Genomic DNA, 22,556 nt, shown 5'->3' with positions numbered 1-22,556 from the left:
GTTAATTTATGCTGGTACTTTAGGTGTAAGTCCAAGTGACTGCTGTAACTGCCCGCACAACATACAGTTAACATACATTTCAGTTTAATGTAGCATTCATTATTATGATAACATATTTAGAGGTTATATGTGCACTTGGCAATGCATTGATAGTCTATTATGAACACATGGGGCATTATGCATTTAACACGGCAACTATACACATGTTAAGTACGTAATTCTAGACCACCCATCCTGTGTCATCCCACTAAAACTGCCAACTATCTAAAAAACTGTTTGGTAAAAACAGTATGGCCATAATGCATCACAAATGATATACATGAGGTCAGCAATGTGTCATATATTTTGGTCTCTTTTAGAAAGAAAGCACACCTTATTATCAACAACTATTTATTTGTTTGTTTAAATCGTGACAACTCTCTGAATAAATTTAATATATACACAGACACACTGCTGTGAGCATGTAAGATATGCTGCTGCTGCATGAATAGATATACATAAAACTCGTAGCAGATCTAGGCAGGTGGAGCTGGGGGAGGTGGAGGGTTTCAGAGAAACTCCGATAGCATACAGATGACTACCCTACGGCAAACACTGAACCAGACTATTTAAATGTTGAGCAAGAAATCTCATTGGCTACGGCAGAGGCCAATCAGCTTTTGCCATGCATTAATCTTGTGATTGCTTGCAGATTACATGTAAAGGACCAATCAGACTGCACCCTCTAAATTTTCATGACTGAACTAGACATTAATTCGTTCATTGAGCTCTGATGATCACATATTGAAGCTGTAATCACAAAGAGCAAGTGCTTATTAAAGGGTGCTACAAATAATTTTGCCTTACAATGTATATGCTGAAACCAAGACAGGAAAGGTTCAGTGGGGTTTCTCCTAAAGAGCCTTACTTCAACATACTTCAAGCGAAATCAAAGAAAGAACTGATGTGACGTCATTTCAAACAAAATCAGGCCAAAACAAACTTAATTTGGAGTCCGTTTTGAAAGTTCGAAACAGCTTTTCAAAGTGAACTTTACGGAAAAGTTTGCTACGGCTGGTTAAAATTTAAAAAAAAAAACTACCATTGCTCCGTGGCGATTACGTAATAGGAGTGTGCTGAGGCTTCACCTTTTTCCAAGTGGAAATCTTTTACGCTTGATTTCTCCTGTTCAGTCGGTTGAGGTCAGACATCCGCGAGTGAAAACATGAACTGGAGGAGCTGATGTATGGTAGAAAATGAACACGGACACTGTTTTTCATGTTTGATGCGGCAAAGCTGCTTGATTTTATGCTATTGTGATTGATAACTTTATCTATTGTGTAAAAAGCTATATAAATAAACGTGACGTGACTTTACTAGAGTACCGAATTGCAGAGCTCGTGCAAACAAACAGATTCACTTTGCTATGATCAGATGCTTTTCTGATGCTTTATTTTTTTTTAAATTCACAGTTTTCTCAATTTTGTTGTGTTTATTTTGTTATTAAAGGGGTCATCGGATAAAAAAAATCACTTTTGCATATAAATGTGTCTTTGCAGTGTGTGGACAACCACCATACAATGAAAAAATCCATTCACATTTTTTTTTAATCGTCAAAAAGCCTAAACACTCTCAATAATCAAGCCGTTTGGATTTTCTGAGCAGTATGATGTCATATTACTCATGCTCCGCCCACGAACGCTGCTGGACTGTCCTGTATTAGCATATCTCCGCCCTCGGATTTGTATACTGTCCACCAAGGCAGGTTGCCATGGCAGCACTTTACCTAGGCTTGTTCGACTTGAACCGGCGCTGCACAGACCGATCGGTTGATGACATCAAAGTACCGCGAGAGCGATTAGAGAGCAGACGGCTCCTTATGCTTTTGAATCGCTCTCGCGGTACTTTGATGTCATCAACCGATCGGTCTGCGCAGCGCCGGTTCAAGTCGAACAAGCCTCCTGTCTTGTGTTGACATTTTCCACAGAAAAGTGGGATGGGCTGAGCAGTTGATCATTATCATTTAAAGAGACATGCACCGAAACGGGTCACTGTGAACAGAGCTGTTTTTGAGGAGGTAAAAAGGGTGTTGTTTTACACAATCATTGAGGAATTTTAACCAAAGTATGTTACAAACTTTACACGAAGACCCCATAATCATACCAACTTGTTGAAAATGGGCATCCGATGACCCCTTTAAGGAAAGCGTGCAGCACAAATTTATATATTCATCTAATAGTCGCTCTCAGCAGTGTGGGCAGCGTCAGTACAACGTACATCCCTGCTCAAATATTTTGTACTTCGTTTTACCTCAAAGCGAAGAACAAAAAAGAACTTCGCCGTGAGGATATCGGGGCCTTTAGGGTTCTTAACTCAATTTATTGTTCTTAATATAACAACAAAAATCAAGATAAATGACAATCGGATTTGAAGAGGAAAATCAGAAGGTCAAGTCCTGACAAGCAGGAGCTGGGGAAGGTGAAGGGAAATTAGCTCCTGAGCAACGCAATAAAGCTGCTGATAATACTGAATGGACAGTATAATGATATAGGCAATTTCCTATAGGTAGACGTAGGTCAGTTAAGAGTCAGCCGTTGTGAGCATGACTGAGAACTAACGCTACGCTTGATATCTATAAAATTATAACCCCTAAAAAGTTCTACTGTATATGTTAAGCGCCTGACTGAACCCCTGAACCTTTTTTTACTAAGAGTGTACTTATATAAAATGCTTTTCACAACATTACAGAATGGTATTTTGGTGTAATTATTGTACAATTCAAATAGCCATACAGTATATCATTCACTGATATGTTAATATACCAGCCGCCTTCTTGACCTTGACCAAAATTTACAGATAACCACCATGATAAATCAGATAGTGAAATAAGGCCACATGATCACTGCACTTAAAGATCATAAAAAATTGGCCTTTTCAAGAGCCGTGGCTTTGCAGACAGAAGAGAAGGAAGAATCTGAATCAATTTGCACCGCATAAGAACCACTACACTAACCTTTAAGCTTCAACAGAGTTTGCTGTTTCAAAAATAATTTCATAGAATGCATGCAGTGATGCTTCTCATTTCTCTGTAAGCACCCTTTGTTTTCATTACTGGAATGGGAAAACATTTCAGAAGGAACTTCCCAGGTAACTGTGAATGTTCTCTTAACTTTGGCTAACCTTCTGACAAGGTTCAAAGTTATTAATCAACATTAATAGAATGTCCATTCAAAGTTATGGTCTTTAATAATGTAGCAATAGCAGTATTTATACATTGTCCATGGAGTGTTTTCTTCTAAAACATTCACTGTAAATAAATATATATGACAACATATGTTTTTACATTGCTTTAACTGATCAAAATTCAAATTCAAAGTACTTTTTTTTACAAGATTCAAAGTCAGTTGAATGTAATTTAAGTTGATATGACTTAAACATCCATGTTGATTGTACTTAAACATTTAAGGCAGCAACTTTTCTTTACAGTAGTTGTTTCTTTACAGTAGTCTTTACAGTAGGACATTTGTTTAACATTTTCTAAATGTTACTACTTGTTTCAGAACATTCAGAGAACATTTAAAAGTAACATTCCCATAATCTTAAAAAAAATATCAAATGGAATGTTTCCTTAACGTTCGCAAAGCCAAGAAAACGTACTCGGTTACTAACGTAACCTCGGTTCTCTCTAGAGAGGGAACGAGTACTGCGTAATATCTTTCGCCATGGGGGAAAACCTCTTTTCCACGAGATATTGAAGGCAAAAATGATCCTTAATTTTCTATTAATGTAAAACGCTGTGCAGCAGCCTGCAGACATAGGCAAGACAGCTTGCGTGCCTTTTGGCTGCTCTGCGGCAACAGCAGCAGCCTATCGAGAGCGGCCCTGCGTGACGCCATATCCAATGGGAGCGATTCGCGCCCATTTCGTCACGTCCCGCCAGAAAAGGCGTGGCCTCATCATATAAATATGCTCGACAGGCTGATACAAACTGGTTTTCATCACCGAGGCGAACCAGAGCGTGTTATAAGCACGGCAAGATACGTAGTACTCGTTCCCTCTCTAGAGAGAACCGAGATTACGTTAGTAACCGAGTACGTTCCTTAGGAGAGTATCTCTCGTACTGCGTAATATCTTACGCTATGGGGAACACAATGCAACACGCCGTGCGTACTGGGATCCGACTCCAAAGTCCCAAGGGCAGTAGCCCGGGGCTCATATAGTGCATAATCACCATAGACTCACAGAGAGTCGGAGAAGAGAGGCTGCAAGCATCATTCCCCATGAAATAGCATCCTACAGGAGCTAGTTATGTTAACAGTATTTCACGCAGACAGGGTGAACGTGTTCAGCCTGAACTGGGTAACAGTACGGGTTATTCAACACTCATGGAGCTGTTCTATCGATCAGTGAGCGATGCACAAGCAAAACTCAGCATTCTGCGCCAGCGCAGCGGGGCAGATAGTACTAAATTATAGGCCGACAGCAGCTTGGCCTGTAAGGCGGGCACCTCTAGGTTATAAAACCTTATAAATGTAGACGGTGAGGCCCAGCCTGCCGCCATACAGATATCTTGCAAGGAAATCCCGCTAGACCACGCCCACGATGAGGCCACGCCTCTCGTGGAGTGCGTTCTGACACCCAAAGGACACTGCAGGCCCTTAGAAGTGTAAGCCAGCGCTATGGCGTCGACTATCCATCTGGATAGGCTCTGTTTTGATGCGGCCAGTCCCTTGGAGCGTCCGCCAAATAAAACGAAGAGCTGCTCGGGTCTGTCTGAAGACAGACGAGCGGGACACATAAGCTCTCAGTGCCCTGACAGGGCAAAGGAGACTTGCATCCTCCTCCTCATCATGAACCGGGAGGGCGCACAGGGAAATAACCTGGGCCCCGAACTGTGTGTTGAGGGATTTGGGCTCGTTCCCGTGCCTTGGTTTGAGTATGACTTTTGAGTCATTAGGCCCAAACTCCATACATGACGGCCTCCTGAAAAGCGCTTGTAAGTCCCCTATGCGCTTCACTGAAGCGAGAGCCACAAGAAACACCGTTTTGAAAGACAGATGTTTCATGTCTGACAAATGGATTGGCTCGAATGGGTCACCTTTCATGGCTTCCAGAACCGTAGAAAGGTCCCACACCGGGACTGAAGGGGGTCTGGGAGGGTTCAGCCTCCGAGCTTCCTTGAGGAATTGCACGACCAGGACGTTTTTCCCCAGGGACTGGCCAGACGTCGGTTTAGTAAACGCCGCTATGGCCGCCACATACACTTTGAGCGTGGATGGGGTTCTGCCCTTATCCAGAAGCTCTTGAAGGAAGGAGAGTACCTCCCTAACCCCGCAGTCCACGGGTGAAAAGCCCTGAGCATGACACCAGGCAGAGAACACAGACCATTTCGAGGAATAGAGCTGTCTAGTGGACGGAGCCCTAGCCAGCGTGATCGTGATTAACACTTCCTCTGGGAGGTTAGCGGGTACCCGTTGATGGCCCATGCATGTAGGGACCATAGCTCCGGGCGAGGATGCCAAATCGAGCCCTTTGCCTGAGAGAGGAGGTCTTTCCTCAACGGTATAGGCCACGGGGCAGTTCTGGTCAGCTGCACCAAGGCTGAGAACCAAATCTGGTTTGTCCTGAGCGGAGCCACGTGGCAAAGTTCGGACAGTGAGCGTTTTCTTGGGACGCGAACAGGTCCACCTGCGCTCTGCCGAATGTCTCCCACAGCAGTCGGATCGTCTGCGGGTGCAGCGACCATTCTCCTGCTGGAACATTGTTTCTGGACAGTCTGTCTAGTCCCAGATTCAGGTGACCAGGCACATGCGCTGCTTTCAGTGAAAGCAGGTTGTGCTGAGCCCAGACCAGGAGGCGTTCCGTCAGCCTGTAAAGGTTTTGGGACCTGATGCAGCCCTGGTGATTTATGTATGCCACCACTGACATGTTGTCCGACCAGACCAAGACGTGGTGACCTTTTATCTGGGGACAGAAGCGCTGTAACGTGTTGTCGACTGCCATCATTTCCAGACAGTTTATGTGTAGAAGCTTTTCCCGTTCTGACCACTGGCCAAAGAACGGTCTGCCCTCGAGCAGCGCTCCCCATCCCGAGGTGGAGGCGTCCGTGGACACCACCTTCACACCACCTTCAATGGCGGGGACGTCGAGCGAACTGCAGCGAATAGCCTCTTTTTATAGTGTTCAGCACCCATTCTGATACCCCGGGAAGCTTTGCCCACGCATCTGCGTGAATAGCTAGAGGTAGAATGAAATCTGGGCTCTGGCCGTGGCATAACAGCGGCCGGAGAGCTCCGGTGTGCTGAGAAATAAACACTGTGTTTGCAGTGTACGAGGCGGGGGGCGCGCTGATCACAGCGGGCAGCCTGGCCGCGCTCAGCTTCTCTATGACAGATTGTGGAGAGAGTGCGAGCGGGACAAACCCCGTGGGGTTGAATGTGAGGGAATGTGGGCGCGGGACAGCGGGCACACTCACTGCACTGAGAACACCGTCGGCTTGTGCTGACTGAATGTGTGTTGGTTTCATTTTTACAAAAACCGTGGACACGCATCGTGTAGTGTTTGTGGGCACTGTGTCGTGGGCACATTCACTAAATTTTTTTTTTTTTGGCACAATCGACATGAGTCGATTTTATTTGTGCTAGCCCTGAACTGTGGCGGGCTGTGTCTGTGTGTGGGAATGGGCACTGAGACGTGGGCATTCTTACAACACTCATAACACCATCGGCCGTGGCCAGAATACCAGAAAATACACTCTTTTTGGGATTTATCTGGGTCGCCGTAAAAATGGCGTTTTTGTGCAGGTAAGCGGGCAGTGGTACCGGCTTTTTTACTGCAAAATACACTGGAACAGTCACATTGTTTGGAACTGAACGAGCGAATAAGTTTGGGTGGGGTCTGGCCGCGGCGAGACTTAAACACCGTGGGCCTTAGCTGACTGTATGTGTGTTGGTTTCGTTTTACAGAAAACGTGGCACATGCAGTGTGTAATGTTTGTGGGCACTGGGTTGTGGGCACATTCACTACATTTAATGCACAATTGACATGAATCGATCTTTTTGTGCGAGCCCTGCACTGTGGCGGGCTGTGTTTGTGTGTAGAAATGAAAACTGGGCTGTGGGCATTTTTATTACACTCATAACACCATCGGCTGTGGCTGGAATACCAGAAAATACACTGCTTATATGATTTTCTGGGTCGCCATGGAAACGGCATTTGTGTGCAGGCAAGCGGGCCATGGTACCGGCTTGTTTACTGCAAAATACACTGGAACAGTCGCATTTTCTTGGAACTGAACAAGCGAAAATTTTCGGTGTAAGTCTGGCCGTGGCGAGACTAAATTTTATCTGCTGTGAGAGCTGGGATTGAACACGGGTCTCCCGTGCGAAGGCTTTGGGTTTCGCCACGGGGGAAACGACAAAAGCTTAAATTAGCTCAAGCAGATAAGAGAGCGTCATCACAGTTCTGTGTGTGTTGGCGTTTGTTTGCAGGCGTGCGTGTTATACAACAGGCTCATTGCTGCAATATTGACATTTTCAGCCGCTCAAACTAAGAGGAGCTGAGAAATGTTTGAGAAATGGAGATTGGTCCGGCCTCGGCGGGACTAAAACACACTCTTTCCTCATTTCGCCGGTAACGCACGCCCGCGGGGGCGGGGTAGCTTTCTTATAACGTAAAGAAAGCTAGCCGCGGTTTTGATGCTGGCCCGTTTCCCTGACGACTCGCGGGCAGAAGTAGGGAGGTCCAAAGAGCTCGCCCAATCCTCACTGTCCGACTCCAGGATAGAGCAGCTGGCCTTCTCTACAGATGCAGCTATCTCGTCGTCATATTGGCGGAGGCGGCGTCGCGCGGCGGCCGTTGTCCGTCAGTGAGTGACTCGATTGAAGCCGGTGAAGCTGGTGGGCGAACCGGCAAGCTTTCACGGGCTGGAGAAGGCTCGGGGACCTGCAGGGTATGGCGCTTTACGGCGCGGCACTACAGCGGGCGGGAGTGCAGACTCGGAGAAAAAATGCCAGGTGAGTCCTCAGAGTCACCATGGCAATAGCTCGCAATGATGGCAGCCGCCGTCGGCGAGCGCGAGAGCTGCATGATCCTTACCCAGGCGGGAAACGCAGAAGAAATGGCGGTCCCCGTCACTGAGTGCGGCTCGGCACGAGCCACAGGAACGAAGCATCTTAAAAAAGACGCTGCTCTTTTAGATAAAGAGAGAGTGTGAATCGCGACGGCGAACACACACTCTCAGCAGAGTAAAAGGATATTGACGCCGGAAAGCGTAGCAGGTACGGCGACTGAAGGCGGCGAGGTGAAGGCCAGCGGCTTCAGGTTCAAGGGCACGTCCCGCAGAAGGCTTGTGTCAACGGCGCGGCTTCTCACTCTGGATCCAGCGATACAGTAGTGCTTCGCTGAAGAGATGAAAACCAGTTTGTATCAGCCTGTCGAGCATATTTATAGGATGAGGCCACGCCCTTTCTGGCGGGATGTGTCCAATGGGCGCGAATCGCTCCCATTGGATATGGCGTCACGCACGGCCGCTCTCGATAGGCTGCTGCTGTTGGCGCAGAGCAGCCAATAGGCACGCAAGCTGTCTTGCCTATGTCTGCATGCTGCTGCACAGCGTTTTACATTAATAAAAAATTAAGGATAATTTTTGGTTTCAATATCTTGTGGAAAAGAGATTTTCCCCCGTAGCGTAAGATATTACGCAGTACGAGAGATACTCTCGTAAGAGAACCCGTTTTTAAAACATTCAAAAAAAACTTTTTCATAACTTAAAGGGAACATTAGCAAAACTGTTGTAGAACTAAAAACTTGTTCACAGTTTTGAACAATGATTTGTTATAAAAATGCATGCAAGCTGTCTTTTGTTTTGAGCACAAGTAAAATATTTACCGCCTTTATCATAATTGTAGTCTTAGGAAACATCTCGTTAAAAGATAAGATAGTGCTTTCAATAAGACTGGAACAGAGTATGCACTGTATGACCTCATCTTTTGTAACTATACAATTATCCATTTATTTGTATGAAAAGATCTCACACCGTATGTTTATGTTTCAACTGACAAACTAATAAACCTAAGTACTTGAATAATCTCCATGGACCCATTTAAAACAGGCCTATTAAAGTTTGGTGACATGAATAACTTGTGATATGAATAATAACTCAGATCACGTGGCTTGCTGAGGAAAGATGTGCTGATAGTTTTACCCAATCAGAGTTATACTACGCATGAAAAAATACTATAGCCGCATATTCAAGGAAGATCCTGCATGTAGGGAGACTCGAAGAAACCTTAGGCACCTCATAGTGCCATACCTCACGCCCTGCCAACTAAACCCACGCATATGAGATTGAAACAGGCCATTGGCTGAGTCCTATCAGATTTGTGATTAGAAATAAACTAATTTATTTATAGTTATCCAAACTGTACATTGCTCTTTCTGAACTTTATTCTCAACATTAGTGCAAAGTCATTGCATAATCAGCATCAGAAGTAATTGCCTGCTCTTTATTCTCTGGATAAGATGTCAAAGACAATAAAACATAAACGGGATTCCTGGAATTCGGTGATACATCGACATAATTTAACTCATGATAATGCTGAACGATGAATATGAATCTATTGTATTGCGAAAACATAAAGGTATGGGTGTACCTCCACATGGACAGTAGATTTATAAAGTCTTGCATTGTTGATGGCATATAATCAACTATAATCACACTCATGACTGGTCACTTGGTGGCAGTGTTGTCGTTAGAAACAAGTAACAGACAAAAAATATCGGCTATTTCTAAATGTTTTCTGACCGTGTGAGAGTCCAAATGTGAAATATGGTGAATTATGCTTGTTCTGTAAAGACCACTTGAGGTTGTACAAATTCCACAATATGATATCATTGTAAAAACTATATAAAACATTAATTTACTGCATTTAAAGCTGTTCTGTAATTAAATCTTTGTTCAAATATTTTTTTTATAAACAAGAAAAATGTCCTAATGTGGTTCAAATATACATAAAACATCATGTTTTTATATTTATTTCAAACTGTGAATATTATATTAGCAAATTTAAATAGAAAAATTTGATGGTGGTCATTGGTGAATTTTCAGTATGTAGGCTGAAGTTAAATATTTAATTTCAGTTTTTATTTTAAACACAAACCTTTTTTGAAAAGATATTACAGAGAACCAGTTTAAATGCAGGATCTGTATTCAGTAAATGAGATAAGTTATTAGGCACACATTCATTAGAACGCATAAAGACACTAATTAATATAAAACGTATACCACATATATCATGTCAAATTATGGCTGATCTGGATTGCCCTGACTTTCCTGAAAAAATAAACATATATGGCATGTATGGCTACCTCTTATAATAGACTTCATACAAACCTGCGGGGCAGATACTGATGATAATGGCAATAATAATGATTGTCCCAGAATATTAGTAAAGCTACTCATTTGAAAAGGTTATCATGTTTCAAAGTACTTGTATGGACTCTACAAACAAACTGGTACCAAAGAGATTTTGCCACCTTAGGTGGTACCAAATTATGGCTTGGCCCATGGACTAAATATTGAACGTGAAACATGAGCATGTAAACAATTCAAAAGATGCAATGAACAACAGTCATTACTAAAAAAATCGTTCTTTTTAATGGCACCACAATACACAGAATTACAGTAAAATAATATTTTACAGCTTTAATGAACAGATCATCTTATAAGTCATTGAAATGTCACGCATCACAATAGCCTGTATTATGGACAGAATGTCTATAAAAATGATAATTCATTTAGCATATGCTTTTATCCAAATCGACTTACAAATGAGAAACATATTAGCGCCACTGTAACAATTCATTTGTGGACAGGTTTATTAAAGGGCTAGATTAGGAAAAATAAATTACAGGATTTACCATTTAAACCCCACTCAATCGTCACAAACAATTAAGGAGAGATAATTTTACATAATCATGTTACAATGTAACAATAGCCTGTTTTACAGAATGTCTGTAAAAATATAATACAATTTACAATAATGAAAAAAACTGTAATATACTCATTTCTCTTTTTAGATCTTGTTTCTATTCTTATATTTAGTATTTATAAATGTACAAATATAAACATATAATAATTGTTCTTTAAGCCCTGCACAATGGGTTGGTGCATCATTTTGATGTCAATTTTAGGTAGACTTCTCATGGATGAAAAGCCCATGCAGGTCCATGTGAATAGCAGCATCAATGGTAGCGCGAGCGATCTCTTTAAAGGATTTAGCGTCCAGGACCACTAGGAAAGGTGGCTTTTGGGGATTGAATGAAACCACTGAAGACAGGATAATACCTGAAAATCAGGAAAAATATGTTTTATCAAGACAGCATAATTACAAAATCTTTCTTCGTTAGTGAGATTTGGCTAATCATCGTGAAACATCATAACTGACCAATTTGGAAGCCTCATTGTCACATCCGTCAGCTGGAGTGCCCTTAATCTCCACCAGAGGGCACTACTCTTGACTCCTGGGCTTTCCCATTATGGACTTCATTTCCCAGTATCTGTTAATCTGTATCATTTTAAAATCGGCCTATTTAAGCCCTGTGTTTTCATTCTCAGCTTGCATAGTCTTGTTTTGTGTAACACTGCTATTCTGAGTGCCTCTTTCCTTTCCTTTCCTTTCCTTTCCTTTCCTTTCCTTTCCTTGTTCTTGTGTCATTGTCCTGGATATCATTGTTTGCTTGTGCTTTTGGACTCTATCATAAGTTTCGATTGTTTGCTTTATCGTTTTGCACTTATGCCTGTTATATGGATTACAATTCTGGATTGTCCCAATAAAGCTGCATTTGGATCTTCAACTGGAGTCTCGGAGCAGTTCGTGACACTCATCTTCATGGGCTACACAATTTTAACACAGAAGAATCAACTTGCAATTGATTAAATAGAGTTCAGTTATAACAACACTCTGAACACTTGTTAATGTATTTGGTCTTGGTGGACTAATTCTGCCACACTGCTGCTGATTCAGAGCAAGAATGGATTTGCTACTGCTAATAGATACACAGACACACTGCTGAGAGCATGTAAGATATGCTGCTGCTGCATAAATAGACAAACATAAATCCCGAAGTAGATCTAGTCAGGTGGAGCTGGGGAAGGTGTAGGGTTTTAGAGGAACTACAGCAAACACGGAACCAGAATATAAAAATGTTGAGCAAGAAATAGCCTATAATGGGTTGCAGAATCAGCTTTTGCCATGTGCTAATGATGTGATTGCTAGCAAATTGCATGTGAAGGATTTGAGCCATCTAGAGTTTCATGACTGAACTAGTTAACTGTTTTCAAATCTTTTACTATTTCAGCCTGCATTAAGCAGAAACATTCTTCATATTTTTTGCAAAAATGTCCAATATCTCCATTAAATACTCACCATCATCTTCTTCAACAGCATCCGGAGATGCCACAAACACTGGCTCAGATGGGTAACATTCCTCCTCTGTCCACACTTTATGAGACCTGGTAACTATGTCCACTTTTGCGATCTATACAACAAGAGAAACTATTGATAAATCATTGGATTGTTTGCAAAAAATGTTAATGTGGTCTTATAGCTCAACTGGCAAAAAAGGTTCAAATAAATGCAAATGTCTAGCCTGGTTAAAACCAGACCCTTCTCAGTCGTAACTGAGTTAGGATCTGGGGAAGGTTCATTGACAGCTCATTTCCAAAGGGGCGTCACCAACGGACGTCGCTCAAATGCCTCTGGGCGCAATTGGATAGACCTTAAAACCAATCAGATTGAACGTCATCTTGTAAAGCCCGCCTCAACGTTTGTGATTGGTGCCTCGATTTGGAAAGATTGGAAATGAGCTTGAATGGGCTCTTCGCCAGACTAACTGAGTAGCATCTGCCTGCAAAAACGGAGGCTGCATTTTCAAGACCCCACTTCTAGGACCGCATTTCTAGGACCCTAGGTTTTTAGTGACAACGCCACCTACCGAATTAGAGGACCAGCGAAGATGGATGACATTCAGAGTGTGAGTATCAAATGCAAATCAATTTTTATTTGTTTAACTTTAAAAACAATTGTGATGCATTTCTTTGGAAAGTTAACGTTGCCAACGTGCTGGTAATTTGCCAAACAGTCTTGAATGCATAGCCATCATATATTAGCCTCTAATGCTGGAAAATGAATTGTTAGCACGTTCATTTAAAGCCTGTGTTGACTTATTTACAGCACAATAAACTGTTTTCCTCAGTTCAGATGGGCTTTATTGACATGAGTGTTTCTAGAACCTTTGTTCCCACAACATCAAAATCATTTTTTCAAATCTTTGAACAGCATGCAATAATTGTATTATGAACATTAATTGGCATGAAGATTGATATCATTATTTTTATCATTATCATTACTCTGTGGTAATTAAGATCTTTTAAATATGAAATTAAAAATTAGAGAGTAGAACATGTTCAACTAAATGTTCCTTATTTAATTCACTTCTCTTTCTCTCTCTTAGGAGTCAGTGATGATGTTGTCCATGTGTTTGTCCATCCATTGAAGTTCTGTCTATGTGGTTCACGTCATGATCAAATTTGTTTTTGTGTGTGTTCAAGTTCAATTGTTATACAGGTATATTATTTTATAAAATATTTTGTGTGTTCAATTTCAGTTGTTATATATTATTTTGTAAAATACACAATCTTGAATCTACCCCTAGAGTCATCCTTGTCTTCCCTCTGTAGTATAACATGATTCCTTGTTTATCTTACTTGAGTTATTATAGTATGCTACTTAGACCCAATAATTTCTCAACATTCCTAGGAACCTGGTTTAATTGCAATAAAGAAAGTAGTATTTGGGTGTAATAAAACTTGAAAAAAAAAACTCTAATGTAGTTAAAACTGGGTGGAAATACTGCCTTAGTGGCACTTTTTTCGGTCCTCCAAAACTAGGGTCCTGGAAATGGGTTCCTGGGACTGCGGTTTTCCGACTCGGTAGGTGGCGCTGTCACAAAAAACTAGGGTCCTAGAAATGCTGTCCTAGAAGTGGGGTCCTGAAAATGCAGCCTCCGGGACTGTAGACAGATAATATTGGACTAACTTGCAGAGCAAATCTAAATTTGCCGGAAGTTCGTCTGGGTTTTGCCAGGCTAGCAAATGTCCAGAATGCTAGAAATATATACCTTGCTTGGATAGGGTGACCAATCCACCCTGGTGCCATAGAAGTATCTGTACTTCTTACTGTTGAATTTGTAGTTGATACCTGGTAATTCTAGACCTGTGATCATACAAGCAACACATAGTAAATCAACATGACAGAAAAAAATATTATCAAAGAATGATCAAGTTCTAAATTTTAGGAATCACCCTCAAAAATAGTGTCAGCGCTGCAGAAGAGTGAGCCGTCCTCCTGCAGCACTGCTGTGGCTGTGGTGTCCTGCAGCACCACCAGGTTGGTGCCTGGTGAAGTTTCCTGATATCAGAAGAAAAAAGGTTTGTTGTATAAAGACAAATCTAATCAAATCAAAGACTTTAGGGTATGCAAAGACGGTGCACTCATATCACTATGAATGGGAGCAACGCGCAATATGGCGGAATAAGTACCGTCTTCTAAATAAAAGAGCCAATCACCGATTGGTAAAGTCATCGCGTCACTGCAGCTGCCGGCTGATTTAAAAACAATCAGTGTTCTGAGACGAGCTTTTATGACTGCACATGGGCAGTGGCTGGTCCAGCCTGAAAAATTCAGTTTTTCTTCAAGATTTGAGCAAAATGTATGAGACAGTTGTCGTCAGATTTCATTGGTGATTTCAAACATGAAATTTAATCGTAATTTTGGTGAACAGTTTTGGAGAATTTGATGTTTCGCCATTCAAAGAGATAGAAGCTGTACTGGCATGACTGAAATAGCTGCCCGAGCGTTGTTTCAAAGATGGCTGCCGAGTGAAATGACTTGCCTTAAAGGGATTTGGATCAAATCTAAGTGCATATGGAATCTGAAATTTGGTCATAATTTAGTTGGATTCCATTCGATAAAATTTATAATTATTTACAGAAAAATAAAACAGTACGCTGCCCCCTCCCTCTGGAACTCTTTACCCCAAAAAATCCATGACTGCACTGACCTTGCAAAATTCAAAACCTTGAAAAAAACACATCTTTTTAAAATTGCTTTTAATGTTTGAATTAACCCTGTCTGTTTTAGTGTTTCTTACTTTCTATGGTGTTTCTTCTGTCTTACGATTTTCTGTAAGGTGTCTTAGAGTACTTAGAAAAGCGCTTACAAATTAAATGTATTATTATTATTATTATTATTAACAGTTTTCTTGTTCCAACTCGTCCATAAAGACTAAGGAATGATGCCTTATTCAATTCAATCCTTTTTACGCTATATTACTCGTTTTACCTTGTCTATGTTGAGAGGAAGGACAAACCGCTGGCATGTTGGTCGAGCGAAGTCCTTGTTGGTCTCTATAAACTTGTCAACATCTTGCTTCATGTTGTGTAGATAGAACATTTCGTACAGATTGCCGTCCTGGTATGTAATCAAGTCAAAGACGACGTGGCTATCTTCCTCATAAGCATTGATGTGATGGAAGACCACAAATGGGTCAGCATAGTACTTTGTGCTCACAGTTTTCCCAGTCTTCCTATTGATCAGATGGATCAGTGTCTATGTGGTGATCAAAACCAGTTGTTAGAATATTTCGGACAGTTACTGAAGCATTTAAACGAATTAATAAAGTACTATTTCAGATGAAAAAAACAAAGCAGAAATTTAGCTCACAATGTCATCTTTGTCGAATTTCAGGCAACTGCCCCAGTTGACATCTCTGAAGTACGCTGTGGCCAGTTTGAGGATATCCAGCTTGAAGGGCTGCTCCACAAAGATAATGTAGTTCTCCGTCATGCCAAAGCTGTGGAAGTAGCTTGGGTACAATGAGGAGCGGAAAGGAATGGAGCAAACTTGTTCCACCTTGCTGAGGGCTGGCTTATTCTTCCCTTTATCTGCAATAAGAATTGCATACATTGTGTAGGCGTTCTTTCTGAAATATGGCCCATCTATAGTATTCCTCGCTTTTAGGGGTCACACTTGTGATTCTTGGCTGTTGAAACAGACTGAAGATAATAAGCGTGAATTATTATTATTTATTTTTTTTGTGTTAATTACATGAATGTACTTGTAACGGTCACCAGCTGGAGTGCCCTTGAGAGCCACCAGAGGGCACTCCACATCCGACTATTGTCATTCCCTCACAAACTATATCTCCCATAATTCTCTGCCTGGACTCATCAGCACTCATTGTATCCACCTGTAAGTCATTATCTTATTTATTCACCCCATATAAGCCTGGTTTTCAAATTCATTCCCTGCAAAGTCTTGTTAGTTGTTTACAGTGCATCTCTGAGCAATTCCACTGTTTTCTATGTTCCTGGTTCTTGATATCTGCCTGTGTCCTGGTTTTCCCGTTCCTGTCTCACCCTCTGGATTTGTTGGTTTGATTGGGCTGATTTACTGTGCTCTGACCTCTTGCCTGTTTTCGACTACAATTGTGGATTACCCTTTTAATAAACTGCATTTGGATCCTCAACCTTTGTGTCTCAGAGCAGTTCGTGACACTCCCCAACAGTGAAGGAGGAACCACACAAAAGCAGGGCATAATCCAAAAAGTCACTGAGCGACCCTCGAGTAGCATCGTGGATTAAGTTGTCGTTGAGCGGATGGTTAAGTCTGCAACAGAAAAAGTCGATGAGAGCATAATCTGGCAATTCAGGAACATTTGCAATGTCCAGGAAAATATGAATGTGCTCTTCGAGGGTGCGGTTACCTTGGCGCATGTGGATTAACTCAGGAACTAACTCAGAATATGCTGGATCCATATTTGGTGAAGTCACAAACTGCTCTGAGACATGAAAGTTGAGGATCCAAATGCAGTTTATTGAAAGGGTAATCCACAGTCGAAAACAGGCAAGAGGTCAGAGCACAGTAAATCAGCCCAATCAAACAAACATATCCAGAGGGTGAGATAGGAACGGGAAAACCAGGACACAGGCAGATCAAGAACCAGGAACATAGAAAACAGTGGGATTACTCAGAGATGCAGTGTAAACAACTAACAAGTCTTCGCAGGGAATGAATGCGAAAACCAGGCTTATATGGGGTGACTAAATAAGATAATGACGTACAGGTGGATATAACAATTTCACTCAAAGTTCAAGGTCCACTAGAAAAATATTGTACTGAAGATTCTCATATAAAACGACAACAAAATACCAAAGTGCTCTAACACATATGTGACTGCACAAAAAAGAAAACAAAGAGCATTTCAGTCCATCTTGGACTATCTTAGCACTTTTTCAATGGACCTTGAACTTTGAGTTTGTTTGGTTTGCTGATTCCTCTTTTTATTTATAAACTGAATCAACACACCCAAAAATACTTTACATATAGAAATTGTGGCAGAGCTGTTTCATATTTTTTGGCAGTTGACAATTTTTATGACCATTTGGCCTTTTTCGCCTTTCGCCTTTGTCGCCATTGGCTTTTGGCTTGCTTAGTTGGGGACATTTAATTTTATATTTAACAATATTATTACAACATTATTTTCCTGTTATCTCTGTAAAGCTGCTTTGAAACAATCTGTATTGTAAAACGCGCTATATAAATAAAGGTGACTTGACTTGACCATTTAGTCTTTTCTAATCGTGTCTACAATTTTTTGTGTGTATATATAGAAAGTATGACAAAAGTCAGTTTGGTACCATTTAAAAAATTCCAAACGTAAATTTTTAGTCCCATCAAAGGGTTCAAAACAAGATTAAAGACCCGTTCACACCCAGGATGATAACTATAATGATACTGATATAGTTTTAAAAATCTATAATTAATATAGTTATAATTAATTAATAATATAACGATAACAGCACAGATGAACAATATCATAGGAATTAATTTTCAGATTGATTTATTTCCCGCTGATGAATGATTAACAGCCAATCAGAATCCACCCTGTTTTGAAGAGCTCGAGCATTTAAAGCGGCAGACGACAAAACACTGGGGACACTAATATAGTTATCGTTATAGTTGTCTTTATAGTTATCGTTCTTGGTTTGAATGGGTCTAAAGAGATAACATGGTCTAAGGAATGCTATTTCTCTTTTACCTGTGGCATTGGCGGGCACCTTGAAAATAACATATTTCGGTCTGCCAAAGTTCATAATGGCATTGCCCATGTTGTACGCGTTCCCTTCATCATCATAGTGAGGGTGTGCGGTCGCAAAGTTGATGGCGATATGGTTTCTGTAGTTCGTCTGAAAAGATAATAAAGGACAATTTATCAGCAGCAAATTGAAAAAAAATTCTTGAGATGCAGTTGGTAGAACAAACAATTAAAATAATGAATACATTTGGACTCACTCTTCCTAATGTGTTGAGTGTCAGTGGGTCAATTTTGTTAATGTAGTTCACTTCTGATGATGCGTAATAATCTTCACCATATCTTATGATGTTAATGAGATTATTATCTGTGAAATCCGGAATGGCGTTCACCAGGTAACTGAAGGCTCTACAAAGCAACACGAAGCAAATATCCAGGTCATTTTGATTGGATTTAATACAAAATTGAAAAACTCTAGAAGGAACGATCTTTTTACTTAGAGAATATATTCTTGCAGGGATCTGGGTACACCATGGTCCCGAATTCAGACACAACGATCCTATTGGCAGCAATGTTCTTTTTGAAGGTTTCACTCTTCAAGAATTTACTTCTGTAAAATACATCCCCTGAAAAATGACAATTGAATTGTTTATGGCTCATCCAGTACTCTGTTAACACTTTCCTAGATATAGTAAAATGACACATGCATCTTGCAGATGTTTGCAACAATGTTCATTGTAGGACTTTCCATAAATGTCATTTAAAAGGTTCTTGTGCATGCACCAGACGTACCATCTTTAAAGGTGAAACTGTGAATGAGTGCCATTCCATCAAACCAGTGCTTGTATGAAGTGTTACCAACTGAGAAACGGCCAGGACCATTGCGCAAAAGTGTCCCCTGAAGCCATGGTGGGATGGAGCCTAAATAAAGCAGACAATTCAGTGTGTGAACTGAACAGGCCATTGAGGTAATAGTGTAATGTGGCTTTCAGCAAATCTATGAGAAGTATGTCAATTCAGGGAGCAAAAAGGTGCAAAATTACAATATTTGTGTGGATGATTAACTGTTGATCCAAAGTAATATGTTTTTTTTTACAAGTTTTGAAATTTGGTATGCTGAGTGATTACGGTGAGTCTCAATATGCTCTGATTTTCATATTTAGTTCTGGAACCGGACTGTTGCACTCTATTGGTGGATATTTTTCTGCAGGATCATAGGTAGTGTATAGTTCTTCACCATTTCAAAAGTTTTATTTTTGTTTATTTTTTTATTTTATTATTATTATTATTTATTTTTTACATTTTAATTAAGACATTTTAACGTGTAGCAATTGCTTCAACAGAAAGTATAAGATATTCCGAACTTAAAGGCTCACTGAAGTGCTTTGAAACAAGCAGCATTATTAAATATGATGACGTAATTTCCACTGAAACAGGACAACAGGGCGTGACTTATCGAACAGCTTTTAGATTCTAGAGAGCATTTGATTGGACAGAAAATCAGATGGAAAGCTGAAGTGCAGCATGATGTCATCAAAATCATTGATCCATATTTGCATAAGTGATATACTGTAAGCTTTGAGTGCCTTAATCTTATAAAAGTGCATGTTGTCATTGTTTTGGAGCACACTAGTTTATAGATAACAGTAAGGCTAACGAATACTAAAAGCCAAAAAAACTTGATTTTTTATTTCATTCGGACTTTAAAACGTTAAAATAAAAGTTTTTGCACGTTTTAAAATAAGATGCAAATATATTAAAAACAACTCTTTCCCCATATCTATACATGTAGCCTATTTAAAAAAAAACTATGTGAACTGGTTCAACCGATTCATTGAAAAGGTCCACATAACGCATCGTTAGTAGCCTACAAATGGTCGCATTCCTTGTTCCGTAGACAAACCAATGTAAACGTTCTTTCACAAATGTGCGTTTAAAAAACCCACAGTTCCCCATTGCTCTTCCTGCTAAATTAAAGGATTAGTTCACTTCAAAATGAAAATTATGTCATAATTTACTCACCTTCAAGTTGTTTCAAATCTCTATGAATTTCTTTCTTCTGCTGAAGACAAAGGAAGATATTTTGAAGAACGTTGGTGACCAAACAGCTGATGTAGACTAGCCTATCCCATTGACTTCCATAGTAGCCCTATTTTCTTTTTCTACTATGGAAGTCAATGGGGTACATCAACTGTCTGGTTATCGACATTCTTCAAAATATATTCCTCCGTGTTTAGCAGAAGAAAGAAATTCACACAGGTTTAAAACAACTTAAGGGTGAGTAAATGATGACAGAATTTTCATTTTGAAGTGAACTATTCCTTTAACAGCTGGTCTTGCGGATATAGCTCGTCACAACAGTGTTCCTTAAAATATCCACTGCAGAAACTTTACCTGACACGTCTGCTTTAAGCGGTTCCGGTGTCTCTACTCCGTTTCTCCAGAAAAAAGACAACATGCTGAGCTGAAGCTGAGCGCTCAATGTCAATGACATAACTGTGCACAGTGCACACACACTACATACGGTATCTCATGCTGTACACTCCGTCACCATAGTCGCGTTTCTGAATCATTATGTAACAGCTGCAGAGTTCCTCTGAGTTCCTCTAAGTCCACAACATTGTAAACTAGGGCAGGTTCACCGAAGTTTGTACTCTCCTGAACATTTCATGGTCTTAGTGGAGCCTTACCACTGCTTTAATATGCTTCAGATTAATCTATGTTTGTGTACTGTAAACTACAGATTAAAAAAATTACATTGAACACAGTTGACATAACTCACTAATGTAACAAGTTTGTCTGTTTTCATTTCAAATATTTAATCATAAAGCTAATGTATAGACATTCACATATCTGATAATAAACAGATTAATTCAGAAGTAGCTTATTTAGGAAGAGTAGCAGTTATACAGATGGCTGTTGCCTGCATAGCGCAAATAGTAAAGCATGTACACACCATGGAAAATGAATGAAGGTATATTGTTTTATCAATGTACCTGCATGATAAACAAATAAACAGAGCTTGCCAGTATAACCTACGCATATATCAATGCACTTTTAACTCAGTCTGAAAGAAAAGCGGTTTTGATAAGGGTTTAGTTGTGTGCCAGCAATATTATTTGTCAGTTGTTGGTTATGATTTTTTAATTGCATGAGATATTACAACGCCAACTCACGACCAATTCGTACGAATTTGTACGAGTGATTAAAAGGTGGCTAATTCATACGAATTCATACGACCTCACTTGTACGAATTTGTACGATTTGTCTAAACCCACGTGATGGGTAGGTTTAGGGGCGGGGTCAGGGGTAGGTCATTCGTACGAATTGGGCAACTCGTAAAATATGTACGATTTAGCAAAAATCATACTAATTCGTATGAGTGAGTTCGTATGAATTCGTACGAATTAGCCACCTCGTAAATTCGAAAGTGCCCCTATTATGCTTTTTCAAATATAAATGTTTGTGCAGTGTGTAAAATTGCTGTTTGTAAATCTAAAACGTCTGTTAAGTATTAAAGATCAAAGTGCACAACAAATAAAATAATTTTCTCCTAAAAGAAAGAATCGATTCTGAACTGCCGAAATGAGTCAAAAACAATTCCAGTCTCACTTCTTGTTACGTATCTGCGTAACAATGTAACAAAGTTACATCACGCAAGCCTATTTTCTTCGTTGGCTGCCCATGAACAACGTCTAATTCGACCTGCCTTCAACACTGTAGTTGTGCCTTGGTGTTGTTGACGTGTAGAGAAGATGCTGTTTTCAGCGCTGCAAATCCACTTTGCATGCACTTCACAAGGATGCAGACTCATGTTGGAATTGATACGAAATAACCAACGCGGAGTAAGCCTCTGGAGCTGAAATTCAGATATGGTAATTGGCGGTTCATTTTCAACACAAGCTGTAAGCAATAGACCAATCACAACAGACTAATCCGTCTGACAAATCAGAGCAGAGTAGGCTTGCGAAACGGAGGAGTTTAGAGAGACTGACCGTGTGTCTGAAATCGCATACTGTAGGTACTACATTTGATTTGGAAGTTACTTTGTGGAATTTGGAAATATTCTGTTGGCGTACTGTTTTTACCATATTGCAGAGAAGTATTCGATTTCAGATGCAGTGTGCATCTTTAAACGTCAGGACTCGAGCATACCGAACATCAGAAGCATACTGAACATCAGGATCATACTGAATATCAGAAGCATACTGAACATCAGGAGCATACTGAAGCATACTGAACATCAGGATCATACTAAACATCAGGTGCATACTGAACAACAGGAGCATACTGAACATCAGGTGCATACTAAACATCAGGAGCATACTGAACATCAGGAGCATACTGAACATCAGGTGCATACTAAACATCAGGAGCATACTGAACATCAGGAGCATACTGAACATCAGGAGCATACTGAA

At 40.5% G+C, this 22,556-nt stretch overlaps 1 protein-coding gene across 1 annotated transcript; it reads right to left on the bottom strand.

Moving 5' to 3' along the window:
• Positions 1-10,613: 10,613 nt before the first annotated feature.
• Positions 10,614-20,674, bottom strand: bco1l (beta-carotene oxygenase 1, like). The gene is made up of 11 exons (XM_077201652.1): positions 20,530-20,674; positions 18,928-19,056; positions 18,632-18,761; positions 18,396-18,543; positions 18,142-18,289; positions 15,765-15,985; positions 15,384-15,650; positions 14,345-14,450; positions 14,161-14,255; positions 12,408-12,519; positions 10,614-11,326 (listed from the first exon to the last, which is right to left on the bottom strand). Exons 1-11 carry the CDS (start codon positions 20,627-20,629, stop codon positions 11,169-11,171), a joined length of 1,614 nt encoding a protein of 537 aa, XP_077057767.1. The 5' UTR covers positions 20,630-20,674; the 3' UTR covers positions 10,614-11,168.
• Between the last annotated feature and the right edge of the window lie 1,882 nt (positions 20,675-22,556).

Source organism: Siphateles boraxobius, unplaced genomic scaffold (assembly GCF_051911475.1).
Source record: "Siphateles boraxobius isolate OS27281-9 unplaced genomic scaffold, OSU_SipBor_1 48, whole genome shotgun sequence".
Lineage (NCBI taxonomy): Eukaryota > Metazoa > Chordata > Actinopteri > Cypriniformes > Leuciscidae > Siphateles > Siphateles boraxobius.
This window is presented reverse-complemented; position numbering and strand designations above follow the sequence as displayed.

Excerpts from the sequence above, each read along its gene's own strand:
- bco1l (XM_077201652.1), bottom strand. The coding sequence starts at position 20,629 with ATGTCATTGACATTGAGCGCTCAGCTTCAGCTCAGCATGTTGTCTTTT. Across the intron at positions 18,762-18,927 it reads CAGTTTCACCTTTAAAGATG|GGGATGTATTTTACAGAAGT; the intron begins GTACGTCTGGTG and ends GTCATTTTTCAG. Across the intron at positions 15,986-18,141 it reads GGTGCCCGCCAATGCCACAG|ATAAAGGGAAGAATAAGCCA; the intron begins GTAAAAGAGAAA and ends TTCTTATTGCAG.